General features: G+C 43.8%; 1 protein-coding gene across 1 annotated transcript in view; it reads left to right on the plus strand.

Moving 5' to 3' along the window:
• The window catches only part of LOC144762615 (chitin synthase chs-2-like), a 693,194-nt gene that overhangs the window by 81,603 nt on the left and 593,407 nt on the right, over positions 1 to 18,184 (plus strand). Inside the window, exon 4 of the mRNA XM_078647842.1 lies at positions 6,938 to 8,007. Within this exon, the coding sequence (XP_078503968.1) occupies positions 6,938 to 8,007 (1,070 nt within the window). The remainder of the gene's footprint in view (positions 1 to 6,937; positions 8,008 to 18,184) is intronic.

The following is an 18,184-nucleotide window of genomic DNA, read 5'->3' on the forward strand; positions in this document are numbered from 1 at the left end:
ACTTATGTCCCAGGGGCTGCGAATTAGTAATTTCTTGTCACTATATTTTACTTGTAGGAGATTTCATAGATACAGTTTTGACAGTCAATGGCAAGTGCTGCTCCTGGGTCTTGTTTAACAGGGCAGTGAGGGTGGGGTGCAGGGGCAGACAGAAAGGATCTACTGTAGCTAGACAAGGTTTCTCATTGTGAAAGAGTGCGACACGCCGTCAGCCAGCAGCCACGAAACCTCGCTACCTGCCATTTCAAATGTAGAAATAGCAAGCAATTTCCTTGATAAGATGAGTGGAAAGATACTGAAAAACCTATTAAGTGTAATGTGCAAAGGTATAGATGTATTCTCATGAACTACTCCAGTCAAGGCCACCCTTTGTCCGTAGGCCCCAGCCCCCAATCAGTTCCTAATGAAAAGCCTCGACGGTCCGTACACATCCTGATTTTTTCATTCTTCCTCTTGATCTCTGAAGAGATCCAAATGCAGCTGCGCACATGATTGTTGAACATTTTTTAGTGCTGCTCTGACTCTTTTTAGGATCGAGCCTGTGAGAGCATGTGGTACCTCTGTGTCCTGCTTGCGGAGACACTGTTGTATACATAAAAGGACTTAGAGTCCACCCGTTGCTTACCATTTGTTGATTTGCGTGGCACTCTTCTTTACAGCCCATTCAGTCCACCCAACTGCAGTCCAATCCACCCAAATTTGCTCCAATCCACCTCACTCTACCCCAATCCAATCCACCCCACCCCAGTTCAATCCACCCCACTAAATCCAATCCCTCCCACCCATCACATTCAAATTCACCCCAATCCAGTCCAATCCACCCCACTACACCAGTCCAATCCACCTCCTCCAGTCCAGTCCAATCCACTCCCTCCAGTCCACTCTAATTCACCCCACTCCAAACCACCCTACTCTAATCCAATCCACCCTACTCCAAACCAATGTAATACACCCTACTCCAACCTACCTCAATTTAATCCAACTCACCCCATTTCGATCCACCCCTCTACAATCCAATCCAGTCCATCCACTCCAATCAACCTTCCTCCACTCAATCAAACTTACTCCACAGTCCAACCCACCCCTATCTTCTCCAATCCACTGCCTCAATCCACTCCAACCCACTTCACCCGATTCCAACCCAACCCATTCCACTCTATGACACGCCACTCTATCGTAATACACTATGCGACACTGCACTCTGCCACTCTCTGACACTCTCTGCCATTGAACCACTGAACTCCCCTCTACTCAACTGTATGACCCTGTACTCCCCCCTACTCCACTCTGCAACACTCTACTCCAACAAATTCAGCCTATGACACTCTACTCCCACCACTCCACTCAAGGGAACTCTGTGCCACTAACCTTTAACCATGCTAAACAGCAGCCACACTAGTGTACAACATGCCAAATACACATTGCCAAAGCCGAATGCTCTTATAGGCGAGACCTATTGGCTTTGCCAATGTTGGTTAATGGTGATGTTATTCTGAGGCTTTGCCTAGAATATTTACAGTGAAAAGATGCACACAACACATTGGGTATGAACACAGTGGTGAAAAGCACAATACCTTAGTGGTGGTATGCAAAGGTATTTTTAGCTGTCATTTGAATTACCACTACCATATAAAAGTGTTTCATTCCTCTTTTTCTAAGGAGTTGCTATTATACTATTTAATGACGGTCAGATAATGGACCCTGGAACCCTGGAAGGATGATTGTGCATCACATAGATTCCAACTACTGATCTGCAGTTATACAGCCAGGGTGCAACTAACAAAACTATTCTGCTATCATCTCTGATGTAACAGAGGCCTTTGCTTACCTCCTCTCCAGGCTTTGTTGGTCAACAGATTTAGTATCCAATCCAATTACTCAATTATTAGCGACCACACAGTAGGATCCAGGCCTTGCACTTATATAGCCTTGTTTGTTGGATGTACTGAGCACAAACACACTTTATGGAGCGGGGGATAGGGAATGAAATAAAAAAAAATACACACTTACCTGTCTGCCGCTTGCCATCACGGCCACCTCCTCTTAGTCTTCTTCCCCGCTTCCAGGGAAGTAAGCAGGATGCATGCCGCTCCCAGCCTCCTGATAGCCAATCACAACTCTGCAATGCAGTGTTGTGATTGGTCTGAGAACCATGGATAGGCGCTCAGCCAGAGAATAGGAGGCTGGGCATGTTCTCCATGCAGGCTGTAATGCAGCCTGCAAGGATAACATGCAAAGTGCGCATTAATGTTTGGCTGGCTCCATTAGCCAGCTAAACGTTCATGCGCACTATAGGGAGTGCAAACCACTCCTCCACTCCCTTGCTCTGTCAGCAGAGCAGCCACGCCCATTCTCTGGCTGAGCGCTGATCCATGGTACTCAGACCATCACAACGCTGCATTGCAAAGCTGCTGCAACAAGAAAAAAATCAAGTAATAACTTAGCTATTATAATTTAATTTTTCCTTAAGTGACTCTGCTTCAAAGCAGTGGAGCGACCCTCCTCCGCCACTGGATGTCGTTCTTCTATGATGTCACTTCGTGTGATGTCACATGCAAATTAGAGGGGCCTTGCATCTTCAATTTCGCCCAGGGCCCTACAATTCCTAGGACCGGTCCTGCAGACCAGCCTCCTTCGGGCTCTAATAGATGAGGAAGGGCCTACCCTTGTCCTGGGTTCACCTGGGCACATCCTGTGCGGCAGGACGTAGCAATGCACTTTATAGCACAGGCAGCGAGAAATGCATGAAATGCCGATTATTGGCCCCTCCTCCTTTGGGCCAATGCTTATGCCGTCGTTGTCTCCAACAACAACAAGCCCGCAACAGGCCAAGCGCTCAGTGCTGGCGGATGTAGCAAGGCGCTTTATAGCACAGGGAGCAAGAAATGTGGGAAAAGCCAATTTGTTTGTCCCTCCTCCTTTGGACTAATGATTCCTGGAACTTTCAGCCGCACCACTGCCGTGTCCAACAACAACAGTCAGCAAACAGGCTAACATTGTATTAGGAAAAGGATAGAAGTTGAAACATTATTAAAGCTGGATCATAACGTATTCATTGTTAACATCAACTAAAAAGAGTGGTGTGAACAGTACTTATTATGATACTACTCATCTTTTGTTAAAAGGCTTACATGTCTCTGCCCGTTCTAGCATGTGACAATATCCCGGAGCTTTCATCAGGACCTACATCGCCTTTCTCAAAAGTGTAACTTACCCTATATTGTATATATTGTAAATATGGGAATGACCTATCTGCCCGCATCAACCCGTTTGCTGGAATCAGCCTTAAATATAGGAAAATATAATCTGTAGGTGCCTGGAAGTTGAAGACACCTACCTATATGTTTTAGTAATGCGGAATAGGTTCTAGTTCAAGGTGTGGTCCCATGGTGCGAAGCTCTTAGGATCCACCCAATTTCCACTTTGACATTGGACATGGTCAAAATGAATATCTAAACGTTTCCACTTAAACACCTCTTGCATGAGAAGAACACAGTTTGAGAACTGAGGGAAATGGGGTGTGGAGGGTCTCTAAAGAACCGAACAAATGAAAGCTTGTGCATGTAAAACTGAGAGTACCCTTGCATACTATTTAGGCTGTACAAGTACAACGCCTAGAAATCCAGCATATACCTATTCTCCAACATACTAAACCACAATTTAGCTAAGTCTCTCATACCACATTTCTTTTTTTGTATCACCACTTTAGCAAATAGTCATTATTTCAAATCAACTGTTTCCATTACAGAGTGGTGTGCCTCTGTTTTACCACAGTATTTTATTTTATTTTTATTTTATTTAATGCATTTTTATATAGCGCAGACTTTACCCGAAGGTGTCAGAGAGCTGTACAATAGAACCAGTTACGTTACATGAGAGAAATGTTACAAAATAGACCGTTAAAAAAAAATAAACAGGAGACTAGAAGAGGTAGGATAAAACTATAGAAGGCACAGTAGATAGAGAAGCATTGGAGTCCACTTATTGGTGAGAGCCAAACATGTGATTTCCATATTGAGGTGCCACATGTGTCATCTAATTCTCACAGGATGTGGCAGTGTCAATTTACCCATGGCAGTGTTCATGATAAAGTGTTTGAATTAGTTGTAGCTTTATTGGCTTATTCCCATTCCAAAATAACTGTTTCCTTAATCCTCTGCCTGTGTGCCTTGCACACTGAGCACACTAGTCCATTTTGTCAATTTGTACACAGAAATGTTTGAACACAAAAGAATACAAGGAGCTTTGTTTAGCTGAAGTAGTCTTTTTTCAGTTTTTACTGCATCCATTGTGTATGTTTCTGCTTCATCGGATGCTATTTCTGTAGGAATAGTAATGACAATAAAAAATCCTTTTCCACTACCTCTGATGGTTCTTATGGAGGTTCATAATCTTTAGGAATTAAATTCTTGTTTATTCCAAACAGTTTCAGTCTCTGCACATGTTCAGGATCTATACTAGTCCTTGTGCTTCTGGCAGTGATAATAGTAAGGGCCACACTAAAATCGTGTTTTGAGAATACACTGACAACAGGGCAGTGTAGATGTTTTGCCAATCACAGTACAGACACTGTTCTGTGACCCCATGACAATACAGCAATGACCCATGATATACTGGAAATGTCTCTGGTCATCGAGCTACTCCTGTAATGTGTCCTTTTTTGTCATAGCTGATTGATATCGTATAGATTTTTCTACAATAGTTTGGTTGATGCCTTTTTTGGCAAAATGCATGTTATTAATGCTTCCTTATATCTTGGCAGAGAAGCATACAGGATTTGGAGGTGGGCAGCCAACCCATCCTCTTTATCTACATGTGTTTTGTCATACTTTTTATTCAGTAGATGTTTCTCTTAGGTGGAACTTACTTGCCCAAGGAACGGTGAACACAAAAAATCTGCCAAATTTAAGTGGATGTGATTTTAAATCAGGCATATGCACTTGGCTTTACAATGGTTTTATTGGGAAGAATCAAAGGAAAGGTACAGAAGTGAGATCAGGATAAAGTTACTTCGGCTATCTCTAAACTACGACTAAGTTTAACATCCTACAACTTTATGAGCTCCATACAAATGAGAGACCCCAACTACATGAACCCAATCTCTCAAGTACCCAAGCATAAATCATACACACTTAACGCAATCAAGGTTAATCAAGGGCTAGGAATGACAGAATACATAGATTGACAGAGTGTGAGATTGAATACATACACCTCTTGGGTGAATGCACAAAAACCTGTAACCCACTTTGCCACCAACCTTTACTTGTGTCATTGCCTGATCATACGTATGGTAGATACTTAAATTGTATTGTCTAATTATCTGTTGGTGAATAACAGGCAATATGTAGAACTACGGTCAGGGACTGATGCCACAAATCTCATGTGCAGGTAAACATACCACTTCCATCAGAATGATGAAATGACAAGCAGGATGTCACATTGCCAGTGTGCCAGGAACTTCCAAACCTGAGGTCTATTAAATACAAAACACACAAAAAAGTTTAGATAGGGTTGGAGGCCAAGATTTAAAGACTGACTGGAATATGCAGCCCCAAACTGACATGTAAATACAAAATATATACCAGCGTCTAGAGATTAGAGAAAGAGTGGCAATACTCAACAAGTGACCACTTCTGTTTAGGACAGCTATTTGTTAAAACTGGTCCTTGAGTTCTGCTTTTAACCTTTGATCGTGACAGACACCAATAAAATTTACAGTCTGTTCACGCATCAATTTTACATTTTTTCACTTCACGTTTGCACTGCACTTACATATTGATCCCACACACTCTATCATTCACATTCTGCTCATTTTGGTAACCATACCTTTTTGACATCCTAGAGCTCTAATTTCTATAGAGCAAGAATGTCAGTTTTCACAAAAGGATACCCAAATGATGAAACTAATCACCAGGCTTGGTGAGTGATGGGAATCCATACACATAAATGTTATGTTATTTAAAAAAAAAAATTTGAATCTTGTTGTCTATTAAATACATTCTGAATGAGATTTTTCAGTGTGCATTAAAAAGTTTTAGTCAATGAAAAAGAACCACGGTGTAGTGGACAGATGTACTTAGCATTACACAATTTGGTCAAGTATCGATGTTGGGGTTTGAGTCCAGGTTTTCTAGACACAAATTCTAAAATTCAGCCTCTGGACGATTATCTTTACATTTTAGGAATGTTCTACTTGGAAAAAGAATTTTTTATTTTTATTTGTTAAGGTGCATTCCTGTGTTACTTACACCAGTGGAATGCTTGTTTAACCTTCCTCTTAGGTACTTGCTACTGTTCTGTTATATTTATTTGTGTTGCAGTCCATTAACCCAGAAGGGTGTCCTGACACCTAAGAAGAGTAGTGCAGCCCTGACTGAAGCCTATTGAAAGAGCTGGGTTTTAAGTTTTTAAGTTCCAGTTTCTTGCAGAATTCTAAGATTGAACTGGTGGATCTGATGTGGAAGGGGAGATCGTCCAAGCTTTGGGGGCCATGTAGAAAAAAGTATGCTCCAAGTTCTGGCTTGGTGAATGCACAGCACATGGGTGAGGAGGAGGCTGGTCACGCTAAGGCATCTGATCAGTAATTGGAACTGTATGCAGCTGTTGAGGTGTGCTGAGCCTTGATTGGGTAGTGCTTTATAGATGTGTGTGAGGAGGCTGAAAAGGGCACATTTGTGGCTAATGAGATAATGGAGATCCTTGAGGTGTTGTCTGCTGGCAACAATACATGCAGATGTGAAGCAGTATGCATGAAAAACAATGATTCATATAAATTCATGCACACTCCTGGGGCGTATTGTGAATCACCCCCAAAATTTAGACTCATTCAATTATAGGACAACTATAGTGTGTAGTTTTCTGATGTAATATTTTGTAGTGTATTGGTTTGTTCTTATGTTGGATTTCTAACCCCTTCCTACCCCTTTTTTTGGTTTAGGTTTGCCTATTGGAAGCCATCGTAGCACTTGGCACTGCTGTTCTCACTGTTGTGGCCATGCCTCATTTCAACATACTAAGCAACATAATGATCCTCAACAGTGTCTGCTTCATTCCTTCGTTTCTGCAAATAGTGCAACACATTAGGAAGCCTGAGTGGAAGATGGCACTTCCTGTTCTCTCTATCCTTTTCACAACTCTGGGTTTCGTACTGTTTGGGGTAGGACATTACATTGCTTTTTTGGGGAGCAGAATAGGCAATTCTCCGATCAATATATACATGTTCATTGCTGCTGTAGCGGTATGCTTTGTATCCATCAACTGGTGGGAAAACTACACGACTTTTAGTCAGAATGGGCACTTGCAGTTCCTCAAGAAAAATCTGGGTGAGTCAAGAAATGCAGTATACATGTGCAGCAGTGTGGTCCGGATCCTTGTCACAGGGGCTGTAGTTGGAAGCAGTGTGCCCATCATGGGTGAAAATTGGTCGACATTAACATGTGCATCATGGGATGAGGTGAACTTGGCCATGAGCCTTTTTGCAATCCAAGCAGTGTCTTCAGCCTTCTGTCACTGGTTTGGTGTTGTAGCATGTAAAATGCATGCCTTCAAATGTGGGTTTGCATTCCCCATGGTATGCAATACCCTGACCGTGATGTTGACATTTATGGCGTTTTTTGCATTCCAATACAAAGATGCTGAGAAGAGATCTGGTGATATTGAGACTTTCAGTCTGCCAATTTTCTGCCATCATCTCAATGTGTGGCCAGATAAGGACTCTTCCAAAGCTCAGCGGCTTCTTTTGGAGATCAGCCACAACATCTGCAATACTACAGTTGTAGGAGACCAGTACGTTTCAGGATTTGCCTTGCTTGCTGTTTCTGGATTATGCTGGTGGGTAGGATTGGTGCTTTCCACATTCAATATATGGAGCTTGAAACTCCAGAGGATCGAAAGGACAACCACACTGTTTGTCAGACGTCTCTATGAAGCAGCTTTCATCGATCAATCCATGCTCCTAAATATAAAAGTGCAACACTTTGAATGGATGGACCCTGGAGAAGACACATGGTAAGTCTACAAAATTATTGTAAAAATGAAAGCGTGTCCTATTAAAAGTAGACAAGTGCATGTCACCTTTCTCATTTTCCAATCACATTCAAACACAAACTAAAAACTATGCAGAATAAGAGAAATTTGCAACAACAAAAAATATATTTTCACCAGTTCCACTCACTTTATGATTACTAATGATATGATGATAAAATGCAGAGAGTAGCAGTGCCTGACAAAAAGGGACCTTCTAAATTTGAGGCTTAGTAGACTTCTCAATCTTAGGTTTTTTGTTTCTAAGGGCCAGATGTAGGAGCCAAAATACCGGTCGGTAACGGCCGGTATTTAAGAATTGGCTTGTAGGTGCATTTATTTTACAGAATCGGTAAATTTACCGAATCGGTAAATTTACAGATTCTGTAAAATACCAAATCGGTATTTTTACCGATTCGGTAACTGCAAGATGTAGGTGGGACTCTTCTGAGTCCCACAGGCCTTACAGATTCGGTATTTTACCACCCAATCCAATTGGTTGGTAAAATACCGAATCCAGGTGTGCATGCACATGTGTGCATGCACACCTATGCCATGTGACAGACAGACATGCCCGTAGGGCATGTCTGTGTGCCACATGGCACACATGCCTGTATTTGGGGTGCTAGAGGGTGTCAAAGTGACACCCCCTGCACCCTTGCAGGATTCGATATTTACCGATTCTGTAATTACAGAATCGGTATTTCCCATTGATCCTATGGGCTTCAAAGCCCATAGGAATCAATGGGAAATACCGATTCTGTAATTACAGAATCGGTAAATACCGATTTTTACAGAATCAGTATTTCAAATACCGATTTCACCTACATCTCCCCCCTTCTATTTTACCGATTCATAAATACCGAATCGGTAAAATTTGGTATTTATGAGTCGGTAAAATAGAATTACCTACATCTGGCCCTAGATCATTCTATTATGCTGACAGCACACAAAGTAATGTCAGCCATGAACAAATGCTTTCATCTATTTAATATTTGGCTCTAGTTCTTTTTAATAGTTGATTTTAAGTTAGTCTCTCCCATGTCTAACATTATCGTTTTTAGTTCTTGGTTATGGGTAGGATTAGCTGTTTGTTGGCAGACATACTGTTCCTCACATACAACATACACTGAGATTGGACTTTGGGTCAGCAGCCCCCTGCTCAAGTTTGGATGGCTTTGTTGTCTATCTTAGTTGCTTGATCTTGATTTGATGGCTTTTCCTCCCAGCCCAGGTGCATTTCGGTCCCAGTGATCTGATTAGATCAGAGCTTAATTCTTTCTTTGCTTCCTTCCTCTTGTCCACTTTATCCATGTGAACTCTTTTCGCTCCCTATGTCACTCCGATTTAAAATTGTGTGTGTGCTTGTCTTCTGCCCGCATTCCTTTTGCTTCCCCCACCTCTTTCCTGATACTTCCTACCACAATTCATGCTTGTGCACGCATGCACGTGAGCGACCATCTCCGAATAGGGCTCCTTTAATAAATACTCTTCAACATTGGCTGTGTTATTGGTAAGGTTAAATATCCGTTGTATATTCAATCATTGCTATTGTCAATAAATATGATTAAGTAAAAATGGTATGGAAATTCTGGTGGCACACAAGTCTTTTCCTGCCAACTCTGAGGTGGGAGAATGGTCTTTTGGCTTCATTTAAGTAACAGACAATCCAGCCATGGTTGCAGTACAGGAAATTCCTCTGCCACATTCTCGGATATCAGGTTTGTTCTATTGTTGTAGGGTTCAGCAGGGCCTGTGCTAGCATCTCCATTTTATCTAGATGTTTTTACTTGACATGTTTTTCTAATGGTGACTTTTTACATCCTTTGCATGTACATGAGATTGTAGTTAGAAATCCCCCCCAGCCACTCCCATGCTTAGTAGTTGGGGCCCGTCACATAGACTCTGTGGAGGATTTTAGGCTGTATCAGTCGCAGGCGCGCAGAGATTGCAACTATTCTTGGGGAGGACACTGCCTCCTGCCACTCCTCATCATCAATTATCATACCGACATTCAACCATTTTTCTCGCAGAGCATGGAGGGGGTCCTCCATGTTATATATGAATTTTTTGTATATTAGCGAGATGGTCTTCTCTGGCAAATGGCCGTCGCGTATTCTGTCCAAGGGAGATGCGTCAGGGGTTTGGGGGAACCCGGCAGAAAGGAGCGATCGAAGTGCGAGCTGCACCTGTATGTAGCGAAAGCGTTCCGAGCCTGCTAGTTCATATTGGTGCTGCAGTGCGGTAAACAATTTTATCTCGTTCTTATCCCAGAGGTCTAGGACACGCGAAATCCTTATAAGCTCCCACTTGTCAAACCCCTTCGATTTCAACAGGTCCCCCAGCCGTTGGGAATCCCACAACGGGGTGGCCAGTGTGAGCTTCATTCCCCATCCCAGCGACCTATCAGCAGCATGTCATACAGCATTAGCATGCTTAGTAGGGCCCGTAAGGGGATATCTGCCAGGCTTAGAATAGAGCACCTGATTTAAGGTTCCCCGAGGGAGGAGCTATCTGTCCATAGAGTAACCCGGGTCATCTAGGCGACCATAGGTACCATGATTTATGGCTGTGAGGTGCGCTGCACAATAGTATTTTTTAATGTCTGATAGGCTAATTCCACCGTCATACCAGTTGAGGGTTAATTTCTGCAAAGCGATTCGTGATTTACCGTCCCACAGGAGATCTCTTTGAAGCCCCTCAATTTCCCTAAAGTATGTGCTGGGAACAGGATCAAGTGAGTTTTACAAAGCGTATAGGACCGGAGTTAAGGACATCATTTTAAAAAGAGCTGCTTTACCCAACAGTGAGAGAGGGAGCACCTTCCTGCTCGTTATCTTAATATTTCTGTCCCACCACGCACACATTAAAGCTTAAGTAGTGTTCTATGTCTTTTACATTCCATTCGGCCTGTACTGTCAATGAGAGAAAAGGAAACCAGTCCACCAAATAATAACCCACCACCGAACAAGCCCCCAACCCAAAAAAACTCCACCCTGCATCCCTGCACTCTGGGGGCCCAACTGCCCATTTAAACCTGCAGAGCGCCTGTCGCCCCAACTGGTAAACTAAAAGAAGAAAAAGATGGGGTATAGCACCCAACCCGTTGCCCTCCCCTTTTCATTACGTTTATGGAAAATCCAAACAAGTAACTCCTACTGGCATCATGGTCGATCAGCCGGTATGGGCTCCAGTCCAAGAGAGGTTTCCTCTGGCCCTATGTAAATACAGGGCCTCGACGAGGATCCGGCCACTCCGCAGGTGTGATCGCCAGTCGGTAAAGAAAGTATCAGCCACCCTGCCGGACAGCGGAGAGGTCTCCACGGTTGGTCTGGCTGGAGTCGCGGTCTACTTGGCTGTCCAGCCACTCTGAGGCCTTGTCTGGTTGATCGAAAAACCAAGTTCGTCCCTCTGCCTCCACTCTGAGTTTCGCGGGAAACAGCATGGCATATTTGAATCCTCCGTCTCTAAGTTGCTTCTTTACTGCCAGGAATGATCTTCTCTGTCTCTGTACAATCCGAGTAAAGCCTGGAAAGAAAGTAATGTCAGCATTCTTGTAGCGGAGAGGGGCAGTCGTTCTTGAGTTCCGTAGGATGACATCTCTGTCTCTAAAGTTCAACACCCTCGATAGCAGGGGACGTGGAGGGGCCCCGGGTCTTGGACAGCCTCCCGGCACCCTGTGCGCCCTTTCTACAATGAAGAATTTGCTAAACCCTTTAGGCTGTTGTAGTAATTGACTCCAGACTGGTTGAGGTATTTCAAGTAGATTTATTGTAGGATGTTTAGTTGCCTGGAATAAGCCCCACCAGGAGCAGCCAGCAGGCAGCTCAGCCCCATCATAACTGTGCTTATCTTCAACCAGCACTCAACATTCCGTAGTGCATCACAGTGCAGAGGCATTCCACAAGAAGGGCATTAGGTGGGTAAAAGCATACATGGGAATATGCAATAAGTAGAATGCAACATACCTCCTTTTCTTCCACAACAAAACAATGAACAAAGGATCATAGAAACTAAAAGAAGGAGAAAGCGTACCGATCAATATCCGCTGACACATCCACTGGCCAGACAGATGTGACAGAAGGCACCGCACAGTATGAAGCGTAGAAAATACAGAAAAGGAAAGAACGAATAAAGATCAGACACATTCCCTTTCTATAAATAGGTACAAACACATAACTTGGTACTCTTCTTCCCTTCTCTATACACAACGAAAAAGAGAATAGAAAGATTAACCCAAGAACTAATCCAGACACACCACTTAGGAGGAAAAGTATGAAAGGAGACAGGTATAGAATAAATAAGAATAGTAAACAGAGAAGCAGAGGAAAGTACGACAAAAGATCTTTCATACTACCCTGAAAACATAGTAATTAAAAATACAATTTAGACACTTTGAATATCGAGCAATACAATTTCAGCAGAAATGTACTGAGTAATTGAGAGTGTGAAACTCCTATAGACACGACCTCTTAAAAGGTCAAACATTGAAAACTTGATAAGTGTAACCTCACAAAATAGTGAAGGTTATACAGAAAAAGCATTGAAAAATTGAGAGGGATGAACCCCCATATCGAAAACCTAAAAGGTCAAACATTGAAAACATTGAAATTGATGAAAGGCAGTAACACAATTTTACAACCTCATGAAGGTCACACATTGAAAAACTTGAACAATTTAACTTTTGAGAGTGACCATTAGAAACTGTGAGTACAGTGACAAGTACAACACAATGTAATCCCAACAAGGGAATACTACTGGTATGCATGCAAATTGATAAGTGCAAATTGATACACATCCCCTGCAAAGGAATACTGCACGCATGCATTAGATAATTGTACATATGAATGTACATTGATAATGAACAAAAAGAGATAATTGAGTAATCAAATTTTGAAATCCTTGCCAGGCAATACTGCATAAATTGAAATTAAATAATATTGCACAAATGGAAAATGTTGAGAAAATAGAGTAATAGAACTTTTGAAAATCTGCAACTTTGAAAATGTGCACTCTGGTCAATCTCGAGCAGAAGTCACATGAGGAATATATAACTAATGTCAAACATGTACACCATTGAGATAGATTGAAATGACACGTATGCAAACCTGCAAAAGATAACAATTGAGAAACTGTAACATCAAAATGTATAACAATACCAAGTCAAATGTATATAGAGAAACAGACATAAATACAATTTGTAATACAATTTGATTTGAAGAGATACCCACGTATGAAAATCACCATAAATTTGATGCACACTTGAAGAGAAAATGGGAGTTGTCCCCATCACCATCTCCCAAGATTGTACAACATGTCCAAGTAGGCTCTGAAGGAATTTAAAACCATAAACTAAATGGTTCAGTCGATGAAGATATTGCAATGCACAAAAGATAGTAAGCACCCCTTAAATAAAGTAAACAGAATGCGATGAGTTTCGCTGCTATGCATTCAACCACCATCAGACGGATGAACTCCCTTTGGTGCTTCATTAATGTATCAGTCTCTTCGTATAAACATTTTTGACATTTTGACAGTTACTAGCAGAGTGGTAGAAGGTTTTATTATCGTCAAGTAATACTTTCAAGACACTCGTTCTGACTGCTTTTGAAAAGAAATAAATATATTGAAATGGAAGCACTAAAAATACTACCAAAATCCACCAAGTGGCACTGTTAACAAATGAATTGAGAGACTAAGGAGTCCATTAGGATGGCGGGCGGGCCACCCTATCGGTAAACGGACCGCCCGTCTTAAGGGCGGGGGTCCCGACGCCAGCATTAGGATGTGCCCGCCACAGTGGCGGGCACATCCTGCCTTTCTAGCATTGTGGCGGGCGGTGCTCTCAGCACCGCCCGCCACAATGCTAGAAATGCATTTCTGCATTTGCATTAACAAAGCGGCAGGCACCGCGCGGTGCCTGCCGCTTTGTTAATGCAAATGAAGGGGGGTACCCCCCCATGTGCAATACCCCCCCTCCTTCACTCTGGGGGCCCACAGGGGGCCCCCAGAGTGAAGACCGCATGCCTTGATGCTGCCACGGAAATGCATCAACCTCAGCCCATCATATTATGGCTGCGGTGTCTGCTTGACACGCCACCATATTAATCATTTTCCGCCCTGGCCGCAATGCGACCGGGGCGGAAAAGTGGCGGGCGGTGTTTTGCTCCGCCGTGGTCCCCCTCGCCATTCTAATATGGTGGGGGAGAATACAGGGAAGGATGGCGGGCGGATTGCCCCCGCCTGGCTGGCGGTGGCTACTGCCAGCCTGGCGGGGGCAATCCGCCCGCCATCCTAATGGACCCCTTAGTTCTAATAACACTTGAAATTGAAAGATCGACTCCGACCAGTGCAGATGGAGCAGAACGTTTACAAAAAGGAAAAACAAAGTACTTGCAGTAAAACACAAGGATCTTCTGCCCCGATCCGATGTCATTGAAATAAAGGATATCTTTATAGAAACACATTGATACCAAGATGGTTGGAAGAGAAATCTTTAAAACGAATGAAACAGCGCGTCTCCAGGGAATCAGTGCACCTCAAACTCGAGATGGCGCCACGTTCCTGACGCTGAGCCGGGTGGCTCACAGCTATCCATGTAGACGTCCGGAAGCAGCAATGAACATTGAAGAATCTGGCATGTGCAGGAAACCATAGAGACATCAGAGAACTCTACAAAACGGGTAGGGCTGCGCGCGCTCTGAATGTCAGCTCGAGGCAAATTTGAAAAGGTAGGCAGCAGTTCAACTGCAATTGAAAAGTTAGAGGCAGAGGGGCAAATGTATAAAATTGGAAAGTACTGAAGAAATACATCCATAACACGGGCCTGAGTCCTCCCCATATTGAATAAAAGTACCGGAACACCAGGTGGGTTGATGGTGATCGTGTTGGGGGGTAACCAGGGCTTAAATTTGAATAAAATAAACTTACCCCAGAAGTCCGCTTGTAGGAGGCATAACGTTGTGGAATGAGACAATGTCTTTGAGGCCACAATAACTGCAATTGCACATGTTATCATGTTGTAGAAAGTTCACTTGTCTCCTCACTGCATACCCCCACTGCTAGCTTAGTCTGAAAGTAGAAGTATGTCCACTAGCCTGTGGCACTGAAAGTAGTCAAAACAGCTTGTGTGCGAGCGCACTTGGAATTACACTGAGTAGTGTGAGGCACAGACAGCAGCTGATTACCTTGCTAGTAGGGGCTTTGTAAAATCAGGAGTTTGAATATTGAATGATGCTTGCAAGTTAGTGGATCATTTGGGTGTTGAGTTACTGCTGTGGTAGTGCTGAGTGTTGAAAAGTCCATTTATTGACAGTCTTGAAGAGGGATCTGGCATACAAAAGTTGGGGGCGACCGGTGAAATGGTCACTGGTGGGGCTTGGTGCCAGAGTATTTACTTGAAGTTGAAAGATAGATAAAGATATTGAAAGACTTGCCTTCTTGAAGCTTGATATCTTGAGTTGAGCACGTATAGGGTAAGATCAAAACGTCGCCATCAAAATGTAGTAATTGACTCCAGACTTGTTGAGGTATTTCAAGTAGATTTATTGTAAGATTTTAAGTAGCCTGGAATAAGCCCCACCAGGAGCAGCCAGCAGGCAGGTCAGCCCCATCATAACTGTGCTTATCTTCAACCAGCACCCAATATTCCTTAGTGCATCACAGTGCAGAGGAATTCCACAAGAAGAGCATTAGGTGGGTAAAGGCATACATGGGAATATGCAATAAGTAGAATACAACAGCTGTAGGTGTTTTAGGATAAGTTCTTCTATGAAGTGGTCCGGCGTCTGTCGCTCCGCCTTCTCAGAGACCCGCAGTATGCGTACGTTGTTTCTTGTAAGGCACCCTTCGTAGTCATCCAGCTTGTGTTCTGCAAGTTTGCGGAATGCGCGCAGGTCCTGTACATTTTCTTGAAGGTGCGCTACATCTTCTACAAGACTCGCTGCTGTAATTTTGACCTGTTTGATCTTCTCAGTGGCTTTGATCAGATCTGCCCCGATGAGATTCACTTCATTTGAGAGCGTGTCCATTTTGTTCTCCAAGGAGGTTCTCATTCCAGCTATAGCCTCCATAACATCTTTTAGTGTCAGTTCCTGGCTATCTCCTCCAGTTTCAGTCATAATTACAGTCCTGGGGCGCAAGTCTGGGGGTGAGTCTCTGGGGACAGTGCAGCGGTCCAGTTTATTTGATTGGACTGTTTTGGGGCCCCTCTGGCCAGTTATTTTCGGCTTTTCAGAGGTTGCCATTTTGCAATTGAGGGCTGCGGCAGGCAGGCCTCCTCCATCTTCATTCATCCAGCAACGCGTGGACTGAAGGGCACTTCATAGTATAGCAATAGATTTTATTCTTCTCCAGCCTGGTGAGTAAGCCAAGAGAGCAGTCCCATATGGCCGGGCCGGGGATTCCCACCAGTAGGAAAACCACAGCCCAAGCTGACTTTACTAACTGAAGGAGCGGCAGATTGGACACTTGTTCAGCCCTTCCCAAAGTCCATCAGCATGGGGGCTGTTCTTGGCTGATTTCCAGGTCCGTTGTTACGGTGTAAAGGGGGGGGGAGAGGAGACCACAAGCACATGATTGCTCAGCTCCCTGAGGGGGGGAGTCAGGAAAAGCACTGACAGCAATTATTACCCCTGATCTCCATCGCCGCCCCCAGGGACCTCCTCCCGCCTCCATTGTGACACCCGGGGGGCTGGGAATCGCCGGGTTGGCCTCCGGCACGCGATTCGCCACTCTGCCTCAGCAGGAGTTTTTTGGGGCAGTGTGTACCCCTCCAGAGAGGCAGGAGGGCTCCGTCAGTCAGCTCCAGGTGGCGGTGGTCTTTTGTTGTAAGGGCCACACGAGGCCCCGGAGTCACGTCTACAGCCAGCCGCTTCTCCTCGCCCCAACACTGATGTGCAGGCCTCACTGCAGTGAGAATTGTAACTTCAACCCCGGACCTCCGAACGACAGCGGAGCACCCAGAGGGAAGTCCGCGCCCCTTCGAGTTCGCAAATCGGGGGTCGAGTATCGGATCAGTGTGTCAGATCGATGTAAGGGAGTTAACGAGGATGGAGCTCTTGTATTACACAGCCATCTCTCTCTGCCGCTTGACCAAGCCCCCGAAACAAGTGAATTTTGATCTTTTTCTGGATTTAAACCAAGTATATTCTGTATATTTGATGTCTTCTGGCAGCAAAATCTGAAGGGATGAGGCAGCTCCTGAGAAAGCCTGGCTAGCAGCCCAATGATGTAAGGATTTGTTTATTTCTGTCTTGTTCCTAAGACTGCACTGACCACCAGATACACTCACTGAGTTGTGCAAGTATTCTGGTTAATTGTTTTGGAATACTTTGAAAATAATGCAAGGAATTTATAACCTAATCCTTGCTCTCAATGGGAGCAAACACAGGTTTCTTAGTACATGAATGATGTAGTGACATTTTTTATACCAAAAAACAGCCTTGTTGACAAGTGAAATGCAGTTTTAGGGCTCAAGCAAAGACTTGAGGTTCCAAAATCAACATGAGAAACCACAAGTGCATGGGCAACTAGTCTCAATTGCAAAGGTTTGAGAAAAGGCTTTCACTTTTTGAGAGGGTATAATGGGCATCCAGCTGCAGAAACTATGTGTGCCACTAGTGAAGGTAAAGTATGCTGGTTGTACAGCAAGATATCTGATTGAGTGTGGAATCCCGTTGAGTGATTTTATTACCATGACTTCAGCCACGTCAGACGAAAACACAGTTACGCCAATTCCATCATGTGCTAGCAGCATTGTAAAATTGTCAGCAAGATATGTGGGTACAAGGAAACTCTATCCACAGACATTAGAATTGCATAAAACAATAGCTGGCTGAAATATCATTTCAGACTCCTGGAATGTAGGACTAAGAGTATCGAAGGCTACTCACGCCTTAGCAACACCCAAATTGTGGGCCTACCAGAGGGCTTGGAGGGCTACGATCGCACGTTATATGTCGGGCACTGGATTGCACAGAAGATAGTGCCAACTGTTCTATGTTGGTAGTGGAGTGACCCCATCATGTTCCGCCTAATCACCCTGACCAGGGGCTCCGTCTAGGCTAGTAGTGGGCAAAAGTTTGAATATCTGTGACAAAGACGATATCCCGCATGTCGCCAGATTAGTGTACACTTTGCGATTGAAGGTGCTATGATAATA

The sequence above is a fragment of the Lissotriton helveticus genome, chromosome 6, assembly GCF_964261635.1.
Source record: "Lissotriton helveticus chromosome 6, aLisHel1.1, whole genome shotgun sequence".
Classification (NCBI taxonomy): domain Eukaryota; kingdom Metazoa; phylum Chordata; class Amphibia; order Caudata; family Salamandridae; genus Lissotriton; species Lissotriton helveticus.